This window comes from Canis aureus, chromosome 19, assembly GCF_053574225.1.
Source record: "Canis aureus isolate CA01 chromosome 19, VMU_Caureus_v.1.0, whole genome shotgun sequence".
Classification (NCBI taxonomy): domain Eukaryota; kingdom Metazoa; phylum Chordata; class Mammalia; order Carnivora; family Canidae; genus Canis; species Canis aureus.
This window is the reverse complement of record NC_135629.1, coordinates 41,125,496-41,147,414: the sequence shown is the minus strand read 5'-3', so window position 1 is coordinate 41,147,414 and position 21,919 is coordinate 41,125,496. Positions and strand designations below refer to the sequence as shown.

The window sequence follows — 21,919 nt, the reverse complement described above, 5'->3', positions numbered from 1 at the left end:
AATGTCTGGCATTCAGAATTTGTGTTGTTTTTTTTTTTTTTTTATAGATAGTATTGGCAGTGTGCAGGGGACTAGGAAGTCAAAATAAACTAGTACTCTGCCCAGAGTATTTTGAAATGAATATCTGTGAATTATGATTTCATTTGTTCAGAATGTTTGTTCACTTGATATACTTCTCTTTTCTTGCTTAATTTCAGGACCACTAAGTCATCTAGCTGGAATAATAATCAGACTGATCACTCTAGTCTCAGTGATTCTCAGTTCCTCTTTGGATCACAGTTCTGTCCAGAAAGTTCAGAGACTCTGTCAGCACCCTTGGACTTTGGTGTCCACTTGAGACATCCAAAACAGTCACAACCGAATTCTCTGGACGTGAGTCTCATTTCTAGAATTTCTCTGCACATATTTCATAGTCAATATGGAGATAAACTATAAAGAAGAATTATTCTGTTGGATTATATTTTAGAATTTACATCTTTAAGGATTACTCTCCTAAAAAAAAAAAGGATTACTCTCCTAAATGGATTTGTACTTGATCGGTGATTCAGTAATCTGACAGATTTGGTAGTCTGAAATAGAAAAAATATATATGTTGCAGAATATTGCCAGTACCTTGGCCCTCAGGGAAAGCCAAATATTGCATGACATTTTCTAAGACATACTATTGTTTGTGAAAATTTCATAAGAAACAAGGGCTTTAGAAAAATAGGAATAAAGTAACATAAATTTCATTTTAAATGAACATTTTTCTAAGAAACTTTAAGTACTTTGTGGATTTTAGTCTACTATGCTACATTATCTCCTTGAAGAAGGACATAAGGATTCTGAGGACTTAGTTAATGAATAAGGGCCAGAACCAATAATAGAGTCTCCTGAGTTCTCAATTTTTTGAGACCAGCCTGTCTTCTTTTGTATGTCAGAAATATTTTTATATATTTATTTATTATGGTCTAAAACTAGATTTAACTCTGTATACAAACTTACCTGCATCAAATAGAGATTCCGTGGATAAGATTAGGTCAGTGCTTTAAGATAGCAGGGTATGCTCTCAGATAAGTATTTCAATACAAAAATTGGTCCCCAGTGATATGAAGGAGGAAAGGTACTCCCTGAATGTTTCAGAGTAAGTTTTGCTTTAGAATGCAAGCAATAACTCACTGCATGCCAGCATGCCTACTGTCCAGTCCATGTCAAACTTATCAAGAAGTCTAGTTCAACTAGTAATTGAATTAAACTTATTAATATATGAACTTTAACATATCATCTCAGAGGGGCAGCCCGGGTGGCTCAGCAGTTTAGCGCTACCTTCGGCCCAGGGCCTACTCCTGGAGACCCGGGGTCAAGTCCCACGTCTGGCTCCCTGCATGGAGCCTGTTTCTCCCTTGGCCTGTGTCTCTGCCTCTCTCTGTCTCTCTCTGTGTGTCTCTCATGAATAAATAAATAAAATCTTAAAAAAAAAAAAAAAAACATATCCTCTCAGAGACAGTATAAATAATTCTGTTATTGTCTTCAAATCTGTGCAACTGATTTTAAGCCATTTTAGCTGATTTTTTATTTTTATTTTTATTTTTATTTTTATTTTTATTTTTATTTTTATTAAGTAGGCCCCACATCTAACGTGGGGCTTGAACTCATGACCCTGAGATTAAGAGTCACGTGCTCTACTGACTGAGTCAGCCAGGTACCCTGATTAGCTGATATTTTAAATATCTTTGGGCTGGTAAGGCAGAAACCTTATTAATAAAAAGAGTTGCTTTAATGTAATTTTTTGATTTATATAAATTAAAAAGGAAATACTACATGCCATGTTGTTTGTTTGTTTGTTTGAAGATTTATTCATTTATTCATGAGACACACAGAGAGAGAAGCAGAGACACAGGCAGAGGGAGAAGCAGGCTCCATGCAGGGAGCCCGATGTGAGACTCGATCCTGAATCCCGGGATCAGGCGCTGAGCTGAAGGCAGACGCTCAGCCACCGAGCCACTCAGGCATCCCAACCATGTTGTTTTTAATATTATGGTTTGCACTTAAATGTGACTCTACATTGTGTAGAAAATACTGAATGCTATAAATATTTTCATGTATGAAATGCTATGATTTTTTTTCATTTAACAGAGTGAACCTAGTATTTTCACAAAGTACCAGGCAAAACCCCAGCTGTTTGGAGGAGATACACAAGATAGAGGTTTATTTCCTCTTCCTTTGTCAGTTGGAAAATCAAAAGGCCTTTTGGAACAGTTTGAAGAGAAAAAGAAAAGGGCAAAAGACAAATGTGACAGGTATGTAAACCATTCAAGTAGATGAGACATCTCATCTTTTCTCAGGGAAACAGAAAATGGAATATTAACAGTTAAATAATTCTATTTCAGCATGATAACACTCTTGCTGTTATAGCTCGTCTAATAGTTACTCTTTATTTGCTTATTTGTCAGTGTGGCTTGTGGCAAATTTGACTATGACTGCCACAGTTCTGGCCCTCTGAAAAGGAAGCTACGGGACTTCTTAGAGAAATACAATATTCAAGTAATGTTATGTTTATTTTCCCTAAAATTCTGCCCTTTAATTTGTTGTTTTTTCAGATCATCAGAGTTAGGAAATTAGATAACAGTTGCTTTAGCATTAAGAATATAGCACATGAATTATTATTTTTTAAAATATGTAATGGTTCCCGAATTTGAGTGTCATTCTTGTGCAGGGGCCATGCTAATCTCTGTGTAGTTCCAATTTTAGTATATGTGCTGCTGAAGTGAACACAGCACATGAGTTCTTTAAAAAGCTGATTCAGGCTATCCAGGCTGATTTCCTCACTTTGAAATGTTGGTGGTTTTTGTTGTTGTTGTTTATTCATTTATTTGAGGGAGAACAAGAGAGCATGCATGAGTAGGCGGGAGGGGCAGAGGGAGAGGGACAAGCAGGCTCCCTGATGAGCAGGGAGCCCCGCGTGGGCTCAATCCCAGCCCCAGTCCCAGGACCCTGAGATCATGACCCTAGCCAAAGGCAGATGCTTAACCAACTGAGCCATGCATGCACCCCAAAATGTTGGGGGTTTTTGTTTTAAAGATTTTATTTATTTATTTATGAGAGATAGAGAGAGGCAGAGACATAGGCAGAGGAAGAAGCAGGCTCCTTGCAAGGAGAGCCCGATGTGGGACTCTATCCCCGGTCCCAGGATCATGCCCTGAGCCGAAGACAGACGCTCAACCGCTGAGCCACCCAGGCATCCCTGTTGGTTTTTTTTTTTAAGATTTTATTTTTAAGTAATCTCTATACCAACGTGAGGCTCCAGCCCCAAACGCTGAGATCAAGAGTCACGTGCTCCACTGACTGAGCCAGCCAGGTGCCCCAAAATGTTGGTAGTTTTTAAGGTATACCCTACATTTTATACATAGTCTTATTTGTTTTATATTTATTCATTTACCTTAGCAAATACATGAGATAAATTAGGGCTCCTCTATTAATTTATAAATAAGTAATTTGAAGTCAATTAGGAAATTAAATTGCTTATTTCTTGGTAGTAAATTATCAGAGAACATCTTTAGGTATCATGGAATTCATAACACTCAAGCAGAGATATACGTTATTATTTCTGTGACAGTGAAGATCTATCACTTAGTGTCACCAGTAGTACTTTCCTGTTGAAAGAGCCAGAATTTCTTTAAGAATTCTTTTTTTTTTATTAGATTTTATTTATTTATTTATTTATTTATTTATTTATTTATTTATTTATTTATTTATTTATGAGAGACAGAGAGAGAGGCAGAGACACAGGCAGAGGGAGAAGCAGGCTCCATGCAGGGAGCCTGACGCAGGACTCAAGCTCAGGACCCCAGGATCACGACCTGAGCTGAAGGTGGCACTAAACCGCTGAGCCACCCAGGCATCCCTCTCTCAATATTTTCTTCTTTGTTTCCTTTTGCTATCTCTCCCTATATCATTTCCTTCTCTCTTTTTTTTTTTTGTAGTGATATTAGTTTCTATTAACAGTTATTATTAACTAGATAGCAAAAACTATATAGCACTTATTTTTTTATAGCACTTAAATAGAACAAATAATTGAGGACTCTGAATAATCTCTCCCCATTAAAAAAATTTTCAAGCTCAAGATATTGACTTATAGGCAAAAAAAAAATCATAATTTTAATACATTCTGGCAAAAATGAAACCCAACATTTTATTTTATATTATCATTTTTAAAGATTTTATTTGTTGGGCAGCCCGGGTGGCTCAGCGGTTTAGCGACGCCTTCAGCCCAGGGTGTGATCCTGGAGACCCGGGATCGAGTCCCACATCTGGCTCCCTGCATGGAGCCTGCTTCTCCCTCTGCCTGTGTCTCTGCCTCTCTCTGTACCTGTCTTTCATGAATAAATAAATAAATAATTTTTTTAAATTTATTTATTTACTTTAGAGAGAGAAAGCATGAATGCAAGCAGGGGAAGGGGCAAAGGGAGAGACAGAGAATCTCAAGCAGACTCCGCTCTAAGTGTGGAACCCAATGTGGGGCTCCATCTCATGACTCTAGAAATCATGACCTGAGCCAAAATTAAGAGTTGGCAGCAGAACTACTGAACCCCAAAACCCAAGATTTTAGATTTTAGGTTTTTTTTGTTTTTTGTTTTTGTCAATTAGTGCTTGTCAGAAATGTGGTAAGAATGGGATACCTGACTGGTTCAGTTGGTAGAGCCTGAAACTCTTGATTTCAAGGTCATGAGTTCAAGCCTCATGTGGAGCCTACTTTAAAAAAATGTAGGGGGCGCCTAGGTGGCTCAGTTGGTTAAGTGTCTGCCTTTGGCTCAGGTCATAGTCCCAGGGTCCTAGGATCTAGCCCGACTTCAGGCTCCCTGTTCAACAGGGAGTCTGCTTTTCCCTCTGGCCCTCCTCCCACTGATTCTCTCTCTCTCAAATAAATAAAATCCTTTAAAAAGTGTGGGAAGGAATGAGAAATTTTTATTTTTATTTTTTTATTTTTTAATTTTTTTTTAAAGATTTATTTATTTATTCATTCAGAGAGAGCGTGATAGAGGCAGAGACACAGGCAGAGGGAGAAGCAGGCTCCATGCAGGAAGCCCGATGTGGGACTCGATCCTGGGTCTCCAGGATCACACCCCAGGCTGCAGGCGGCGCTAAACCGCTGCGCCACCGGGGCTGCCCGGAATGAGAAATTTTTAAATGAGAGAGAGAAAGCATATTGCTATAAATTTGGAAGCAAGAAAGTGCTAAGACGTAGTGCAGGGTTCAAACATAAGAGATACTATAAGACATAGATTTGCATATTGTGCTTTGAAAGTATATATTTTCCCAAACTATTTTTTTTTAAGATTTATTTTATTTATTCATGAGAGACACAGAGAGAAGCAGAGACATAGGCAGAGGGAGAAGCAGGCTCCCTGCAGGGAGCCTGATGTGGGACTCTATCCAGAAACTCTGGGATCATGACCTGAGCCGAAAGGCAGATGCTCAACCACTGAGCTTTCAGGTGTCCCTTTCCCAAACTTATAAGGAGTGTGTATGAGGGATAGAAATCTGAAAAGAAGCCTAATCAGTTAGTTCATATTGCATTTGTTATGACTCTTTTGGTAGTAAATAGAAACCTCAAAGTAGCTTTGACAAAACAGAATATATTAGCTCATTTAACCAACCTGGGAAGGACAGAGAATAAAATGAAATCAGTATCTTTTTCTGTGCTTCTCTCTCCATCTATAGTATTCTTTCCTATTAGAGACCAGCTTCCTACCAACACAGAGAGTCTCTTTTCCCTTACTTTGAATTTGAAAAATTCCAGTGGAAGGATATGGTAGGTTTGCTTAGGTCATAGGGATGAAAGGAGGTAGGTGTAATTGGAAGTCCTCACCAGAACCACTTTTTATTTTTTTAAGATTTTATGTATTTATTCATGAGAGACACAGAAAGAGAGGCAGAGACACAGGCAGAGGGAGGAGAGGCAGGCTCCATGCAAGAAGCCCCATGTGGGATTCGATCCCAGGAATTCAGGATGACGCCCTGAGCCAAAGGCAGACGCTCAACCACTGAGCCACCCAGGTGTCTCCGAACCACTTTTTGGTATAAGAAAGAAGCAGTTCCCCACTAGAGGAGGATTCTGGGTACACCAAACAATGCATGTCCATTACTCAGATTATTGGGGGGTTTTGTCCGTAATATTTTATTTTATTTTTTAAATTTTTATTTATTTATGATAGTCACACAGAGAGAGAGAGAGGCAGAGACACAGGCAGAGGGAGAAGCAGGCTCCATGCAGGAAGCCTGATGTGGGACTCAATCCCGGGTCTCCAGGATCACACCCCGGGCTGCAGGCGGCGCTAAACCGCTGCGCCACCGGGGCTGCCCACCATAGTGAAATTTATTTATACATTCACTAAACACTGTGCTAGGCCCAGTACTATAAATTTATCTTTGTAGTTCTCAGTCTGGTTAGGAAAACAGACATTTGATGGATAAATTATACAACTAGACTGGAGTTATTGATTGTAAATAATAGAAATAAGTTCATTTAAATGGAAAAGGAATTTATTAAAAAGATTCTTTTTTAAAGATTTTTATTTATTTATTTATTCATGAGAGACACAGAGAGAGAGGCAGAGACACAGGCAGAGGGAGAAGCAGGCTCTGTGCAGGGAGCCTGACATGGGACTCGATCCCAGGACTCCAGGATCACGCCTTGAGCCGAAGGCGGCACTAAACCCCTGAGCCACCCGGGATGCCCATTAAAAAGATTCTTGAATGAGTTCTGGTTCTGGGTATGAAAGAGTAAGCATACTCTATCCTATCTTTCCCACTGAATGCAATTTAAAAGCCCTGGATAGGGCAGCCCGGATGGCTCAGCGGTTTAGTGCTGCCTTCGGCCCAAAGCGGAATTCTGGAGTCCTGGGATCGAGTCCCACATCAGGCTCCCTGCACAGAGCCTGCTTCTCTCTCTGCCTGCGTCTCTGCCCCCTCCCCCTGTGTCTATCATAAATAAATAAATCTTTAAAAAAAAAAAAAAAAAAAAAGCCCTGGACACAGTGCATGTGTCATTTGAAGACTCTGAAAAAAGTAAATGGTAGCAATTGGGGAAGGAAACCTGAATTCAAAGTATGAAAGTTCTGGCTTAGAGTTTCCTGTGTTTTGTTTCTAAGCAAAATTTAAGGTGATTGCTCTGCAACAATCACTGTTAAGAGAATGAAAAGATAAGCTACAGGGGTGCCTGAGTGGCTCAGTTGGTTAAGAGTCTGCCTTTAATTCAGGAGCTCAGGTCATGATCTCAGGGTCCTGGGATCTAGCCTCACATTGGGCTCCCTCCCTGCTCAGTAGGGAGTCTGCTTTTCCTTTCTCCTTAGCCCTGCCTCCTGCTCATGCTTTTTCAATCTCTTTCTCAAATTAAAAAAAAAAAAAAAAAAAATCTTAAAAAAAAAAGCTACAAAAAGGGAAAAATACTTGTAAACAACATTTTCAGCAAAGGACTTATATTCAGAATATAAAAAGAATTCTTAAAACTTAGTAAGTAATAAGCAACTCAATAAAAAAATGGTAAAAGATTTTAACAGATACTTCAAAAACAACATATGGATAACAACATATGGATAACCAGCAGGTACCTGGCCTGCTCAGTTGGAAGAGGATGTGACTCTTGATCTCAGGGTTGTGAGTCCAAGCCCCCCTTTGGATATAGAGATTACTTAAAAAAATAAACTTAAAAAATATATATGGATAACAAATGAGTACATGAAAATGCTCAATACAAAAATGCTCCTAATGATGCTCAACATCATTAGCCATTTTGGAAATACAAGTTGAAATCACAATGACATATTACTACATATCTATTAGCATGGCTAAACTTAAAATAAATAAAAGCTGACAATACCAAGTGCTGAGCAAGGATGTAGGGCAACTAGAGTTTGACAGTTTCTTGTAAGTAAACATAATTTATTATATGCCTCTGTAATTCTGCTCCTAGGCATTTACCCTGAATCAAGACTTATGTCTACACAGAAGCCTGTACAGTACTGTTTATAGCAGCTTTGTTCATAATTACCAAAAACTAGATACAACTTGAATATCCTTAAATAAATGAATGGATTAACAAACAATGTATGTCCATAAAACAGAACACTACTCAGCAATAAAAAAAAAAAAAATAATGAACTACTGATATACAATTACATGGGTGAATCTCAAAGACACTATGTTGAGTGAAAAATATCAGTTCAAAAGTTATATACTATATGACTCCATTTACATGGCATTCTGAGAAAGGCAAAACTATGGAGATGGCAAATATGTCACTGATTACCAGAGGTTAAGGAATGTAGGCTGGACTTCACTACAAAGGGACATCATGAAGGTGTTTTTTTTTTTTTTTTTTTGTTTTGTTTGTTTGTTTGTTTTTATCTATGATAGTCACACACACAGAGAGAGAGAGAGGCAGAGACATAGGCAGAGGGAGAAGCAGGCTCCATGCACCGGGAGCCCGACGTGGGATTCGATCCCGGGTCTCCAGGATCGCGCCCTGGGCCAAAGGCAGGCGCCAAACCGCTGCGCCACCCAGGGATCCCCATGAAGGTGTTCTTTGGATACTACCCTTCTGATTGTAGTAATGGTTACATGAACCCTAAGTTTGTGTTAAAATTCAGAAATGTGTACATACACATGTACACAGTTAATTTCCTGTGTTAACTGAAAACATTTTTAAAGATTTTATTTGACAGTGTGAGAACATAAGCAGCGGGAGCAGCAGAGGGAGAGGGAGAAGCAGGCTCCCTGCTGAGCAGGGGGTCTGATGCAAGGCTTAATCCCAGGATCCTGGGATCATGACCTGAGCTGAAGGCAGATGCTTAATTGACTGAGCCACCCAGGTGCCCCCTAACTTAAATTTTTTTAATCTTGGGGTGCCTGGGTGGCTCAGTCAGTTAGGTGTCTGCCTTTGACTTGGGTCATGATCCTGGGGTCCTGGGATAGAGCCCTGAGACAGGCTCCCTGCTCAGTGGGGCGCTTGCTTCTTTTCTTCTCTCCTTCCTGCTTGTGCTCTCCTATCTCTCTCTCTCTCTCTCTCAAATAAATAACTAGAATCTTTAAAAAGTTTTTTTAATGTTAAAAAGTTATTAAAAGATATTGAATAGGTGATGAGTATCAACTACAATTTGAAAAGAAAAAAATAAAATAAAAAAAAGATATTGGGTAGCTCATTTTATTAGGTAGGATTATGTTCAACTGCATATAACATATATACACTCATACATATAAGAAAAGCTTTAAAAAGATAGATGTTTTTCTTTAATGCAAAAATAATCCCAAAGTATGTGGTCTGGGACTAGAATGGTAGGTTCATGGTTCTGAAGGATGTGGTTCCTTCCAGCACTCTAGTCTCCCATCCCTAAAGTGTGACCCCTGTCCTCACAGTGCTTGGTGGCTGCTGGAGTTCTAGCTGTTGTTAGAGTTCCAGACACATGATGGATGAAGGAAAGAACAAAGGGTATCTTCCTTTCCCTTTAGGATTCTTCTTGGAAGTTGCATGCAACATTCCTTATACCTCACATTGGCTAGAATTTACTCACATGGTTGTACCTAACTTCAGGGGAATCTGGGAATGTCATCTATCTGGGTGGCAAGTGTATCCAGGGAGGAGAAAATCAGGATTCTGATTTCCAAGGAAGAAAATGATGCCTCTTTAAGTTTTTGCAACAGTCCTACAATTGCCAAGTACTACCCATTGTGAAGAATTCTCCAAACAAACCACAAAATTAGTCTAGTACAGATTCTCCTGCCTGCTACCCACTGCCCAGAGTGTAATAGACCTCTCCACACTGTAACCAGTGTAGGCCTGGATACTTTTACTATTCTCCTGGAGCTCTATCTTCCTTGTACTGGAGCAACAGCCACTAGAGAGAGAACTCACAGTCTTTTCCTCCTGACTCTTGGTCTGGCAAGTTATGTGTGAGGGAAGAGCCCAGGGTTCAGGAGAAGCTAAGAAGTAAGTAATAAGCAACTCACAATCAACCTGGCACAATCAACCTCTAGAAGAAGGAGGCTCTGCTTCCCTCCAAGATCCCAAACCTGAAGAACTAAAACAGAAAAGAGGATCAGATGCAAACCAGCCTAAAATAAAGACTCTGGACTTTCCACTCTTAAGTACAAAGTTACAAATGGTATTGTTGAGGTTGCATCCAAATGCTTTGGAAGCCCTGAGGACAGGCTCCCAGCTCTGACTGTGGGCATCAGGAAAGACTCCATCTAAAGGGGCACATCTAAACTGAGTGGGAGTTTTGGGCAAAGATCCTCCAGTCGGCCTCTTGAATCAGTTTACTCTGTGAACCACCATTAGCAATGTTTTATATAATGCTGCTCTATTTTTAAGTATTTTTTTAAAATGTTGTTTCCTATGGACTATTTTTCAATCTGTTTTTTATTTTTATTTTTTTTTAAGATTTTATTTTTTTTGAAAGACAGAGCATGAGCGGGGGAGGGGTAAAGGGAGAGGGAGAAGCAGAATTCCCACTGAGCAGGGAGCTTACTGCTGGCTGGATCCCATCAACCCAGGATGATGACCTGAGCTGAAGGCAGATGCTTAATCTATTGAGCCATCCAGGTGCTCTTCAATCTGCTTTTTATTTTTATTTTTTAAAGATTTTTATTTGTTTATTCATGAGAGACACAGAGAGAGAGGGAGGCAGAGACACAGGCAGAGAGGAAGCAAGCTCCACACAGGGAGCCCGATGCGGGAGTTGATCCCAGGTCTCCAGGATCATGCCCTGGGCTGAAGGCTGCGCTAAACTGCTGAGCCACCTGGGCTGCCCTAAATTGATTTTCAATCTTTAAATCCTCATCTAGATAGCCTAGAAAAATTATATACAGTATGATTACATTTTCCTAAATGTTAAAAATTACCTTTTTTCTTTTTTGCTGAGTTTTCAATGTAGGAATCACATCCCCAAATTCTGCAGCAAAACTTAAAAAGCCTCATTTTATTTTTTTTTAAAAAGATTTTATTTATTTGAGAAAGAGAGAGAGAGTGAGTGTGTGTGTGTGTGTGTGTGTGTGTGTGTCTGAGAGAGAAAGAGCCCAAGCAGGGGGAGCCCAATGTGGGACTTGATCACCAGGATGCTGGGGTCATGATCTGGGCTGAAGGCAGATATTTAACTGACTGAGCCATCCAGGTGCCACAGAAGCTCCTTATTTTATACCCAAACACATCCGAAATTCTTTCAGTGTCATTTTCTTCTCAGTCAGCCTTACTAATTCTGATCTGAACTTTGTACTCTCTTACTCTGCAGTGCAGTGTCATCCCGAGTCTTCACTTCACCATCATCCTAAGCATTCCTACCTCCTCTCTCCTGAGTTGGATTTTCTGTTACTTTGATCCTACATTCTTTTCTTTCTTACTGTACTCCTTGGACTTGGTGGAACATAAATTCCAGAAACTTAACAACATGTGCATGGCACCTAAACAATTTTTTGAGACCTTGCATATCTGACATTCTTTATTTTTCCCCTGACACTTGATTGCAAATAATTTAAGCTGGATATAGAATTCTAGATTGGAAACTATTTTTCCCCAAAATTTCTAAAGCATTGTTCTCATTGCCATGTCACTTTTATGTTGCTTTTAAGAGATCTGATGGGGATCCCTGGGTGGCTCTGTGGTTTATCACCTGCCTTCAGCCCAGGACATGACCTGGAGTCCTGGGATCGAGTCCCATGTTGGGCTCCCTGCATGGGGCCTGCTTCTCCTTCTGCCTGTGTCTCTGACTCTCTCTCTCTCTCTTTCTGTCGCTATGAATAAATAAAATCTAAAAAAAAGAGAGAGAGAGAGAGAGATCTGATGCCATTCTAATTCCTGATCTGTGTACATTACGTTCTTTCTTTCTAGAAGTTTTTTTTTTAAGATTTTATTTATTTATTCATGAGAATACACAGAGAGGAGAGAGAGAGGCAGAGACACAGGCAGAGGGAGAAGCAGGCTCCATGCAGAGAGCCTGACGTGGGACTTGATCCCTGGTCTCCAGGATCACACTCTGGGCTGAAGGGGGCACTAAACCACGGAATCACCCTGGCAGCCCCCTTTCTAGAAGTTTTTAAGGCCTTCTCAATATCCATAAACTTGAAATTTTTCAGTAAATGTGCTCTGATATGGCATGTTATAATCTTTGGGCATTGAGGGGTTCCTTTGGACCTATATAAACTTATTTTTTTGGTTCTGGGAATTTTTCTTTTGTTATCTTTGAAAATCTCTCTATTTTTCTTCTTCTTTCTTCTGAATCTCTAGTTTTGGGTGTATGTTGGATCTCCTGCATTGATCCTCTTTATTTTTCCTATTGATCTATTTTCCATCTCTGTCTTTTGTTTTATTTTCTGTACTATTTCCTTACTATTCTACTTGTTTCTGCTATGTTTAATTTCTAGGTTACTTTCTTATTCTGTACATTTATAATTTAATAGTATTCTGTTCTTAATATCCTTAATTCATTAATTTTTTAAAAGATTTATTTATTTGAGAGAGAAAGAGCACATGAACACACGAGCAGGGGGCAAGGGCAGAGAGGGAGAGTGAGAAAAGTAGGCTCCCTGGTGAGCCTGAAACCTGGAACAGAGTCAGTCCCATGACCCTGAGATCATGGCCTGAGCTGAAATCAACTCAGATGCTCAATTGGCTGAGCCACCCAGGTGCTCCTAATTCATTAACTTTTTATTTTTAAAATTTTTATTGTTTTCAGGTAATGTCCCAATCTCTTTCATAAAAAGCATAAGGTTTGTAGACCCTAATAGTTTTATAAAATTCTCCTTTTAAAGTCAGTCTGGTGGGGCAGCCCCGGTGGCACAGCCCCTGCAGCACAGGGTGTGATCCTGGAGACCCTGGATAGAGTCCCATGTCAGGCTCTCTGTATGATGCTTCTCACTCTGCCTGTGTCTCTGTCTCTGTGAATAAATAAATAAAAATCTTTAAAAAAAAAAAAAGTCAGTCTGGTGGAGCATCCAAAAGACTTGGTATGAAGAATAGTCCTATTAGGGTTCAAAAATTGATATCTGCATTTATATTGTGCAGATTGAAGAAACAAAATCTGTAAAAAAATTATTTTATGATAATCCATGTCTGAATCTTTTCGAAAATGGCATATTTATTTGAGGAATAATTGTGATAGTTTCCTTTTCATTAAAAAGTAATATTGCTGGGGCACCTGGGTGGTTCAGCTGGTCAAGTGTCTGACTCTTTGTTTTGGCTCATGTCTTGATCTCCCAGTCATTAGAGCAAGCTCCAGGGTGGATCTGCTTTGGATTTTTTTCCCCCTTTTCTCTACTTCCCCCCACTCCAATAAATAAGCAAGCAAGCAAGTAAATAAATAAATAAATAAAATCTTTGGGGGATCCCTGGATGGCGCAGCGGTTTGGCGCCTGCCTTTGGCCCAGGGCGCGATCCTGGAGACCCGGGATCGAATCCCACATCGGGCTCCAGGTGCATGGAGCCTGCTTCTCCCTCTGCCTATGTTTCTGCCTCTCTCTCTCTCTCTGTGACTATCATAAATAAATAAAAATTAAAAAAAAATAAATAAAATCTTTGGGGAAAAAAAGAAGGATGCCTGGGTGACTCAGTTGGTTAAGCCCTGGACTCTCAATTTAGGCTCAAGTCATGATCTCAGGGTCGTGAGATCAAGCCAGAGTCAGGCTCTGCCATCGGTGGGGAGTCTGGTGGAGATTCTCAGTCTCCCTCTCCCTCTGCCCCTCCTCTGTTCTCATTCTCAAAATAAATAAACTCTTTAAAAAATTAATATTACCCCAAAATTAATATTTATATTAATTTAAATGTAATAATATTGGATATAATAATATCCAATAATCGTCTCTACCCATTCTTACAGTCAAAGTAACAGTCATTAGACTAAGATGTTTCCAGGAATTTTTGACTAGCCATTGTTGCTACAAAAATGAAAGCTGATCTCTTTTACTGTAGTAGCCACTTGAGTTGCTAATATTTACTTTATTGAAGATACAAAGAGAGTAAACTTTAAAAAGAAAAAAATGTTTTTCCTTGGCAATGTTCACAACAAGTCTATGTTCTCATTTTTTGTTGCTGGACACTAAAATTTTTCAGGGGTGAGTGTCCAATCTAATCAAGCACTGTTTTGATGCTGCACCAAGTGGAAGCCTGCCATGTTTATGGAATCAATTCTGTTACATAATTTTTCAGTATTTTACAAAGATTTATTTTATTTTTTCTTGCTTATTCTAGTGAGACTCTATACAACTTCATTTCCCATATCAGAGAAAGCATTCACAGGGTAAGTATAGCTACATGTCAAGGAATTAGAACATTTTACATTTTAAGAAGTTTACTAATTACATTGACCTTAAATCATATAGGATAGCATGCTTTTTCTTTTCTTTTTTTTTTTTTAGCATGTTTTAACTACCTTTTTAAAATTATTAAATGACAATATTACAAGTTAGTAAAATAAGGCAATAATCCGCGAATTCTTTCTTAATCTGGGATTTCTTAGTTGCAGACATCTGTGGAAAAATCTGAGGAACATCTCAGTTCAAGAAGCCAAACAATTTTGGATTGTTTGGAGACTGTGACTAAGACATGTGAGTATCTCGTATTTGAGGTTAGCAGCAGAGGGCACTGTGTGCAGTGAACTGAACTTTCTGACCCTAGCCACATTTCTGTCAGTGGTGAGGTTCCATAGTGTTTCAGATGAGAGAATGGGTACATTAAGGTTAGCCCTGAAGAGATGTGGAGCACACTGAACTCAGTGGTGGGACCCACCTAGGTGTGGGAGTGTTTGTTCCTGGTCCTTAGCTGCTCCCTGTGAAGCACTAATCCTCCACCTAGTAATCCCACTGCTGCCTCAGGATAGGTAGCTCTGCCAGATTTCTCATCTCACTGCCTAAAGTGAATCAGAAGCATCCCTGAATCCCTAATGAATTGCTGTCTGTATTGTCTATAAAGACATTGTTCTGTTAGGACTTAGAAATAAAGACTGCTCCCTTAAGAGTTAGAAATACTCCAGCCACCTAATCTTCTTCTTGATGCCTTGGTTTCAATGAGAGCTATTTTGTAGTGAATTACCTCTTTCTCCATTTCAGTTAGTGGTTTGTAAAGTCCCTTGCTCTACCAATTAGCAATTTATGTTTAAATAAAATCATGGTCCCAGCTCTTACTAAACAGAAGAGAGCCATAACACTGCTCTCCTTAGGCGGACACCTCTGTAGAACCAACAGCTTCTCAGCTAAATAGCAAGATGATGACTGCATCTGTACTTGTTTGCATTTGTCTGTGTGTTTATTTTTTTATTTTAAACAAATTGAAGTCAACTTATTTAAATGCCTTGGAATGGATTGCTCATGATTTACAAAAATTAATGCCTTTGTGTGGCTTAGAAATTAATCTCCATCTGTCTGCAAAAAAGCACTGCGCTGTCTGCTGGCTTCCAACCTGGGTATTCCACACATAGGGCAACTGTGCCTAATCTTTTTCGAAACCAGTTTTGGACACCTGGGACTATTATTCTCACAAGAAGTAGCAAGAGGGATCCCTGGGTGGCGCAGCGGTTTAGCGCCAGCCTTTGGCCCAGGGCGAGATCCTGGAGACCCGGGATCAAGTCCCACGTCGGGCTCCCGGTACATGGAGCCTGCTTCTCCCTCTGCCTATGTCTCTGCCTCTCTCTCTCTCTCTGTGACTATCATAAATAAATAAAAATTTAAAAATATATATATATTTACAAGAAGTAGCAAGACAAAGAGCAGAAGCAAACCAGGAGTGTTTCCTTTGTGTAAGGTGATAGAATAACTCATTTATAAGTGCCCAAGGAAAGCACTCTTTTTTTTTTTTTTAAGATTTTATTTATTTACTCATGAGAGACAGAGAGAGAGAAAGAGAGAGAATGGCAGAGACACAGGCAGAGGAGGGAGAAGCAGGCTCCGTGCAAGGAGCCGGACGTGGGACTCGATCCAGGGTCCCCAGGATCACGCCCTGGGCCGAAGGTGGCATTAAACTGCTGAGTCACACGGGCTGCCCACTTTTTGTTTTCTTCATTTAAAACTAGGTGAAGTACAAAAAGGAGGATTGCAGTATAGGTGTGACATTCTTAGCCCAGACTAGGGAATGGAAGTGCCCAAGCTCCCAATACAAGATCAAGACAGAGTGAGGACTAGAACTGGGTCTGGCTTATAGTAGGCATAGGGATCCTGATCCTTCATCCTGATGGTTCCTTTTTAGAGGGTAAGACTCAGGAGAAGGATCCACGTTGATAGGGCAAACAGTAACAGACACTGTGGCATCATATTAATTACAAAGCCAGATCATTCCTTTTTTAAAAAAATATTTTATGTATGTATGTATGTATGTATGTATGTATAGAGCTCAAGTGGCAGTGTGGGGGATGGGGCAGAGAGAAAGGGAGAGAGAATCTCCAGCAGATTTTGTGGTCAGTGCAGAACTTGATGCAGGGCTTGATTCCATCACCCTGAGATCATGACCTGAGGTAAAATCAAGAGTTGGATACTTAACCAACTGAGCCACCCAGGCACCCCTAGAAAGCCAGATCATTCTTGAAAATGGCATAAATAGGGATCCCTGGGTGGCGCAGCGGTTTGGCGCCTGCCTTTGGCCCAGGGCGCGATCCTGGAGACCCGGGATCGAATCCCACGTCGGGCTCCCGGTGCATGGAGCCTGCTTCTCCCTCTGCCTCTCTCTCTCTCTGTCTCTCTGTGTGACTATCATAAATAAATAAAAAAAAAAAAAAAAAAAAAAAAGAAAATGGCATAAATAGTCTGTCCAAAGTCATTCCTTTTCTTGGTATGTAGTGATCAGGAAGTTAGTCATTGAAAGAGGAACCAAACAAATCCTCTATCTTCACATGGTCTGGCCCAATCTAGCTGGCCTGAAACACTGAATTTGTCAGCCAGTACATCCTGCAGCCTTCAATACGCATTTACTGTGGCTCATAAGGGAAAGGGAAAGATACTGTGTGAAAGTGCTCTCTTGTGCTACAATGTAATTGGTACCTTCACAGAAGGAGGTCATGAAATCTTTCCCTAGTCAGTCTGTTCAACCAGAGGGAACACTGGTTCCCTAAAGCCATTTAATCTAGCTCCTCTTGTTCTTCAGTTGAGGATTGAAGACTAGAATAATAGAATAAATTACCAAGGTCATCCACATCCTAATTTAAGTTTGGGTGGGCTAATTAGTAAAGAGCAGTAGCACCTAATAGGGATTGAAAAATATGATTGGGGCACCTGGGTGGCTCAGTGGTTGAGCATCTGCCTTTGGTTCAGGTCATGATCCTGGGGTCCTGGGACCGAGTCCCGTATCTCCCTCTGCCTATGTCTCTGCCTATCTTGGTGTCTCTCATGAGTAAATTAATAAAATCTTTAAAAAATATATGATCAATAGGAAAATAAAAAGGAGGGGCTGCTATTGAAAATCAGAAAATAGAAGTGCTGGTGGCTCAGTCGGCTAAACATTCAACTCTTGATCTCAGGGTTAGGAGTTCAAGCTCTGCATTGGGCTGCATGCTGGGTGTGGAGCCTACTTTAAAAAATAAAGAAAGGGGGATCCCTGGGTGGCTCAGCGGTTTGGCGCCTGCCTTTGGCCCAGGGCGCCATCCTGGAGTCCCGGGATCAAGTCCCACGTCGGGCTCCTGGCACGGAGCCTGCCTCTCTCTCTCTATGTCTATCATAAATAAATAAATAAATCTTTAAAAAAAATAAATAAAAATAAAGAAAGAAAATCAGAAAATATCTTCTTTGGAAAATAGATAACTTTATACATAAAAATAAATTCCATATGAATCAATATAGTAAATGATTAAGTCATATAAAGAAGTATAAGAAAATAATGGGCAGACAGCCCCTGTGGCTCAGTGGTTTAGCACCGCCTTCAGCCCAAGGCGTGATCCTGGAGACTCGGGATTGAGTCCCATGTCGGGCTCCCTGCGTGGAGCCTGCTCCTCCCTCTGCCTGTGTCTCTGCCTCTCTCTCTGTGTCTTTCATGAATAAATAAAATCTTAAAAAAAAAAAAGAAAAGAAAAAGAAAACAATAGGCAACATTTTTATAATTTTGGAGTCAAGAAATGCTTTTCTAAGCAAGGCACATATAATCATCAAGAAGAATGAGGTCTAGGGCACCTGAATGGCTCAGTAGTCTAAGCATCTGACCAGCTCAGGTCATGATTTCAGAGTCCTGGGAACCAACTTTTGTATCAGGCTCTGAGCTCAGCAGAGTCTGCTTGTCCCTCTCACTCTGCTCCCCCTCCCACTCTCTCCTTCTCTCAAATAAATAAAATCTTAAATAAAAAAAAAGAAGAATGAGGTCTATCTTTATGAACCATGTTAAAATGGAAATATCTGTCCATCGTTAAATAATAACAGCAAGGTGCTGCTTGTGTGCACTTAATTTACTCCGGGGTACATTTTGTGGAGGAGTATGACCAGTCAGTGAAAATTAGAAAGGGCATCCTGAAGAAAATGGGAGATGCTTCTTATACATGGAGGCTCCCAGACCTTTCCTCAGGCTGTCATCAGCATGGCAAGGAGAGCAAAATTACAGAGTACATAAAAGGAAAACCACTGGTCATCAGTGGAAAAGTGTAGAATCTGAGCCTTGTCAAATCACAAAAATAGAAATGAATTAAAAAATCATCTTCAAAGAAAACAGAGATACTGTCCAGGATATGGAAATGGATTTTAAATGGCATTTTTACAAAATAGTTAAAAATACCTGATGTTTATTGCTAAAGCAAAAATGAAATGAGTCCTCTTCTAAATAACACCCATACACTTACACACACACACATGATCTATAATCTATACATAGATGCGCACATGTACCAATGTATCAACACAAAATTCTAGGAACTGCTTGTAATGTTAAATTCCAGGAAGTGAACCAAGATTTGCATGGGAGCGAATCTGTAATTTTTCATTGCATATCTTTTTATACTGTTCTAGGTTTGAGTTATTTTCTTAAACTTTTTATTTTATTTTTTTTTATTTTTTATTTTTTTTAAAATTTTTAATTTTATTTATTTATGATAGGCACACAGTGAGAGAGAGAGGCAGAGACACAGGCAGAGGGAGAAGCAGGCTCCATGCACTGGGAGCCCGACGTGGGATTCGATCCCGGGTCTCCAGGATCACGCCCTGGGCCAAAGGCAGGCGCCAAACCGCTGCGCCACCCAGGGATCCCTCTTAAACTTTTTAAAAGAAAAAAAAAGGGATAGATTTTGAGCTTGATATAAAAGCTCCTGTGAGGGGATCCCTGGTTTGGCACCTGCCTTTGGCCCAGGGCCTGATCCTGGAGACCCGGGATTGAGTCCCGCATTGGGCTCCCGGCATGGAGCCTGCTTCTCCCTCTGCCTGTGTGTCTCTGCCTCTGCCTCTGCCTCTGCCTCTGTCTCTCTCTCTCTCTCTCTCTCTCTGTGTCTATCATGAATAAATAAATAAATCTTTTTAAAAAAATGCTCCTGTGAAAGTAAAGATCCCAAACATATGTTTCCAAGGGGACAAGGAAAGCCTTTGTGGGACCACAGATAGATGCTTTCTGAGTACTCACTCTGAAACTGAACACTTTGCTTGCCTTCTTCATTCTCTGCTTTTGTGGTTGGTAATGTTCACTGTTGCTAAGAAACATTGCTATTTAGGAATTCATCTAGGATAGGATAATTACATTTGCTTTCTACTACAAATATCCACAAGGATGTCTGGAAAAATATTTGACTAAGTTTAGGAATAGGAATCTAGTACTTGAAACATAAGTAAACAGCCTTTTTCTAATTGGTTGACATATGGAATTTAACTTTGTATTGGGTAATAGGAGAAAATTTGCCTTCTAGAAAATTCTTTTTTTATTGTGGTAAAATAAACATAACATGAAATTTACCATTTCTTATTGCTATTTTTGCAAGACTACACTGGCTTGTCTGTTTATAGTCATACCAGGCTCTTTCTTGCCTCAGAACTTTACACTTGCTGTCCTCTTTTTTCTCAATAACCTTCCCCTAATCTTTGCAGGGCTAGCTCCTTTTAATCCTTCTGGTTTCACCTTAAATGTCTTTTTTTTTTTTTTTTAGATTTTATTTATTTATTCATGAGAGACACACAGAGAGAGGCAGAGACATAGGCAGAGGGAGATACGGGACTCAATCCTAGGACCCGAGGATCATGACCTGAGCTGAAGGCAGATGCTCAACCACTGAGCCACCCAGGTGTCCCTCACCTTAAATGTCTTCATCTCCAATGAGCTTATCTGAAATAGGTGCCCCCACTCTGTTATTTTTATTATAATCCCTATCATAGCACTTAGTACAATTTTCATTTATTTATGTACATGTTTATTTATTTTTTTCCTTTCAAAACTGCAAAAATTCATGTATGTAGTACACAGTTTTGTTCAAGATTGTTTCCATATTCCTAGCACAGTTCTCTGATAATTCTTAGATTAAACTGTAAATCTCCAAATAATACATTCAAACACATCAGGAATTCTGTTTCCTTTTCTAATTAGAGATGTCCTGCCTGGAGCTCCATCTTCTAGCTCTAACCCCGGGCAGATAACTCCTGAGGTCCCAGGCTTAGGACTTCTCTTCATTGTCATTCTAAGGATCCTCTGTTTTTCATCCCCAGTCTTGGATCCCTTTGTCTCCTGGACTTTAGTTTATACTTGTGTTTCGTCATACACATCTTCCAGTAGCTTTCTGAGAAAGAGTGTATGAGAGCTAACTTTTTTATACACTGCATGTTTGAAAATGTTTTTTATCTCCACATCGGTCTAGAATCCTAGTGGGAAATGCTTTGTCCTCAGAATTTCTAAGGGATGGCTCCATTGTCTTCTAGTTTTAGTTTGGTTAATGAGATGTTTGATGCCATTTTGCTTCTAGATTCTGTATGTTGTCTGGGTACTCCTGACTTTCCCTTTATAGAGATTTTTGAGCCTCATGTTTTCCTTTGATATTCTGAGAACCAACTGGAAAAGTGCCACAAAATGTAAGATAATTTAGTAAGGTGGCAGAAATTAACAAAAATGTAATGGGAAAAAAAGATGCCATTTATAAATCTAACATAGAAGATAGAAGATAAACCACCCAGGAATTAATTTAACAATGATACATAACTCACTCATCTTTTTTTTTTTTTTAATGTTTTCTGGGTTTTATGTCTTGTTTAGAAATGCCTTTCCTTACAAAGTTACAATTTCCCCCATGTTTCCTTCTTACTTTATGGTTTACTTATAGTAAAATTGTTAATCTATCTAGAATTTATGTTAATATATGAAATCTGAAATGTAAGACTCCTTTTAGGAGGGGGATTATGTTTTATTTTGGTTTTTAAATATTTTATTTATTTATTCATGAGAGAGAGGCAGAGAGACATAGGCAGAGGGAGAAGCAGGCTCCATGCAGGGAGCCTGACGTGGGACTCGATCCTAGGACCCTGGAATCATGACCTGAACCAAAGGCAGACACTCAACCACTGAGCCATCCAAGTGCCCTTATGTTTTATTTTAAAGAGAAACGCTGAGATAAATCACTTGAACTTTATCAGATAGCATATGCTAAATTTCTGCCCTTAGCTAATAGGAGAAGACAAAACCAACAGAATAGTTAGAATACGGGGAACTAACCGAAGCACCTATCAGACTGAGGCAAGTTTTCAAGTAAGACTAAGTTTGAGATTATTATCTTGTCTTTTCAAGCACCAGACGTCACTCTGGTTTTCCTTCCATTTATTGTGAAGAGCTAAACACTCTCTTGTTGCCAAATTGTTTTTTACCCACCTAAAATGAAAAAATTTTGTTGGGCAGCCCAGGTGGCTCAGCAAGTTAGTGCCGCCTTCAGCCCAGGGCGTGATCCTGGAGTCCTGGGATCGAGTCCCACGTCTGGCTCCCTGCATGGAGCCTGCTTCTCCCTCTGCTTGTGTCTCTGCCTCTCTCTAT

The 21,919-nt window shown here is 39.8% G+C and overlaps 1 protein-coding gene and 1 non-coding gene across 14 annotated transcripts in view; one reads left to right on the top strand and one right to left on the bottom strand.

The window, feature by feature from the left end:
* Positions 1-21,919, top strand: part of IHO1 (interactor of HORMAD1 1) — a 42,168-nt gene that overhangs the window by 16,253 nt on the left and 3,996 nt on the right. For 12 of the 13 annotated variants that reach the window (XM_077858891.1, XM_077858895.1, XM_077858893.1 and 9 more), the window contains 4 exons: positions 198-372; positions 2,116-2,279; positions 14,216-14,264; positions 14,484-14,571. In XM_077858891.1, coding sequence (XP_077715017.1) covers positions 198-372; positions 2,116-2,279; positions 14,216-14,264; positions 14,484-14,571 — 476 coding nt within the window. The remainder of the gene's footprint in view (positions 1-197; positions 373-2,115; positions 2,280-14,215; positions 14,265-14,483; positions 14,572-21,919) is intronic. The other variant, XM_077858896.1, reaches the window with a different exon arrangement.
* Positions 2,651-2,754, bottom strand: LOC144291296 (U6 spliceosomal RNA). Its single transcript, XR_013358603.1, has one exon. It is a non-coding gene; the product is annotated as a U6 spliceosomal RNA (small nuclear RNA).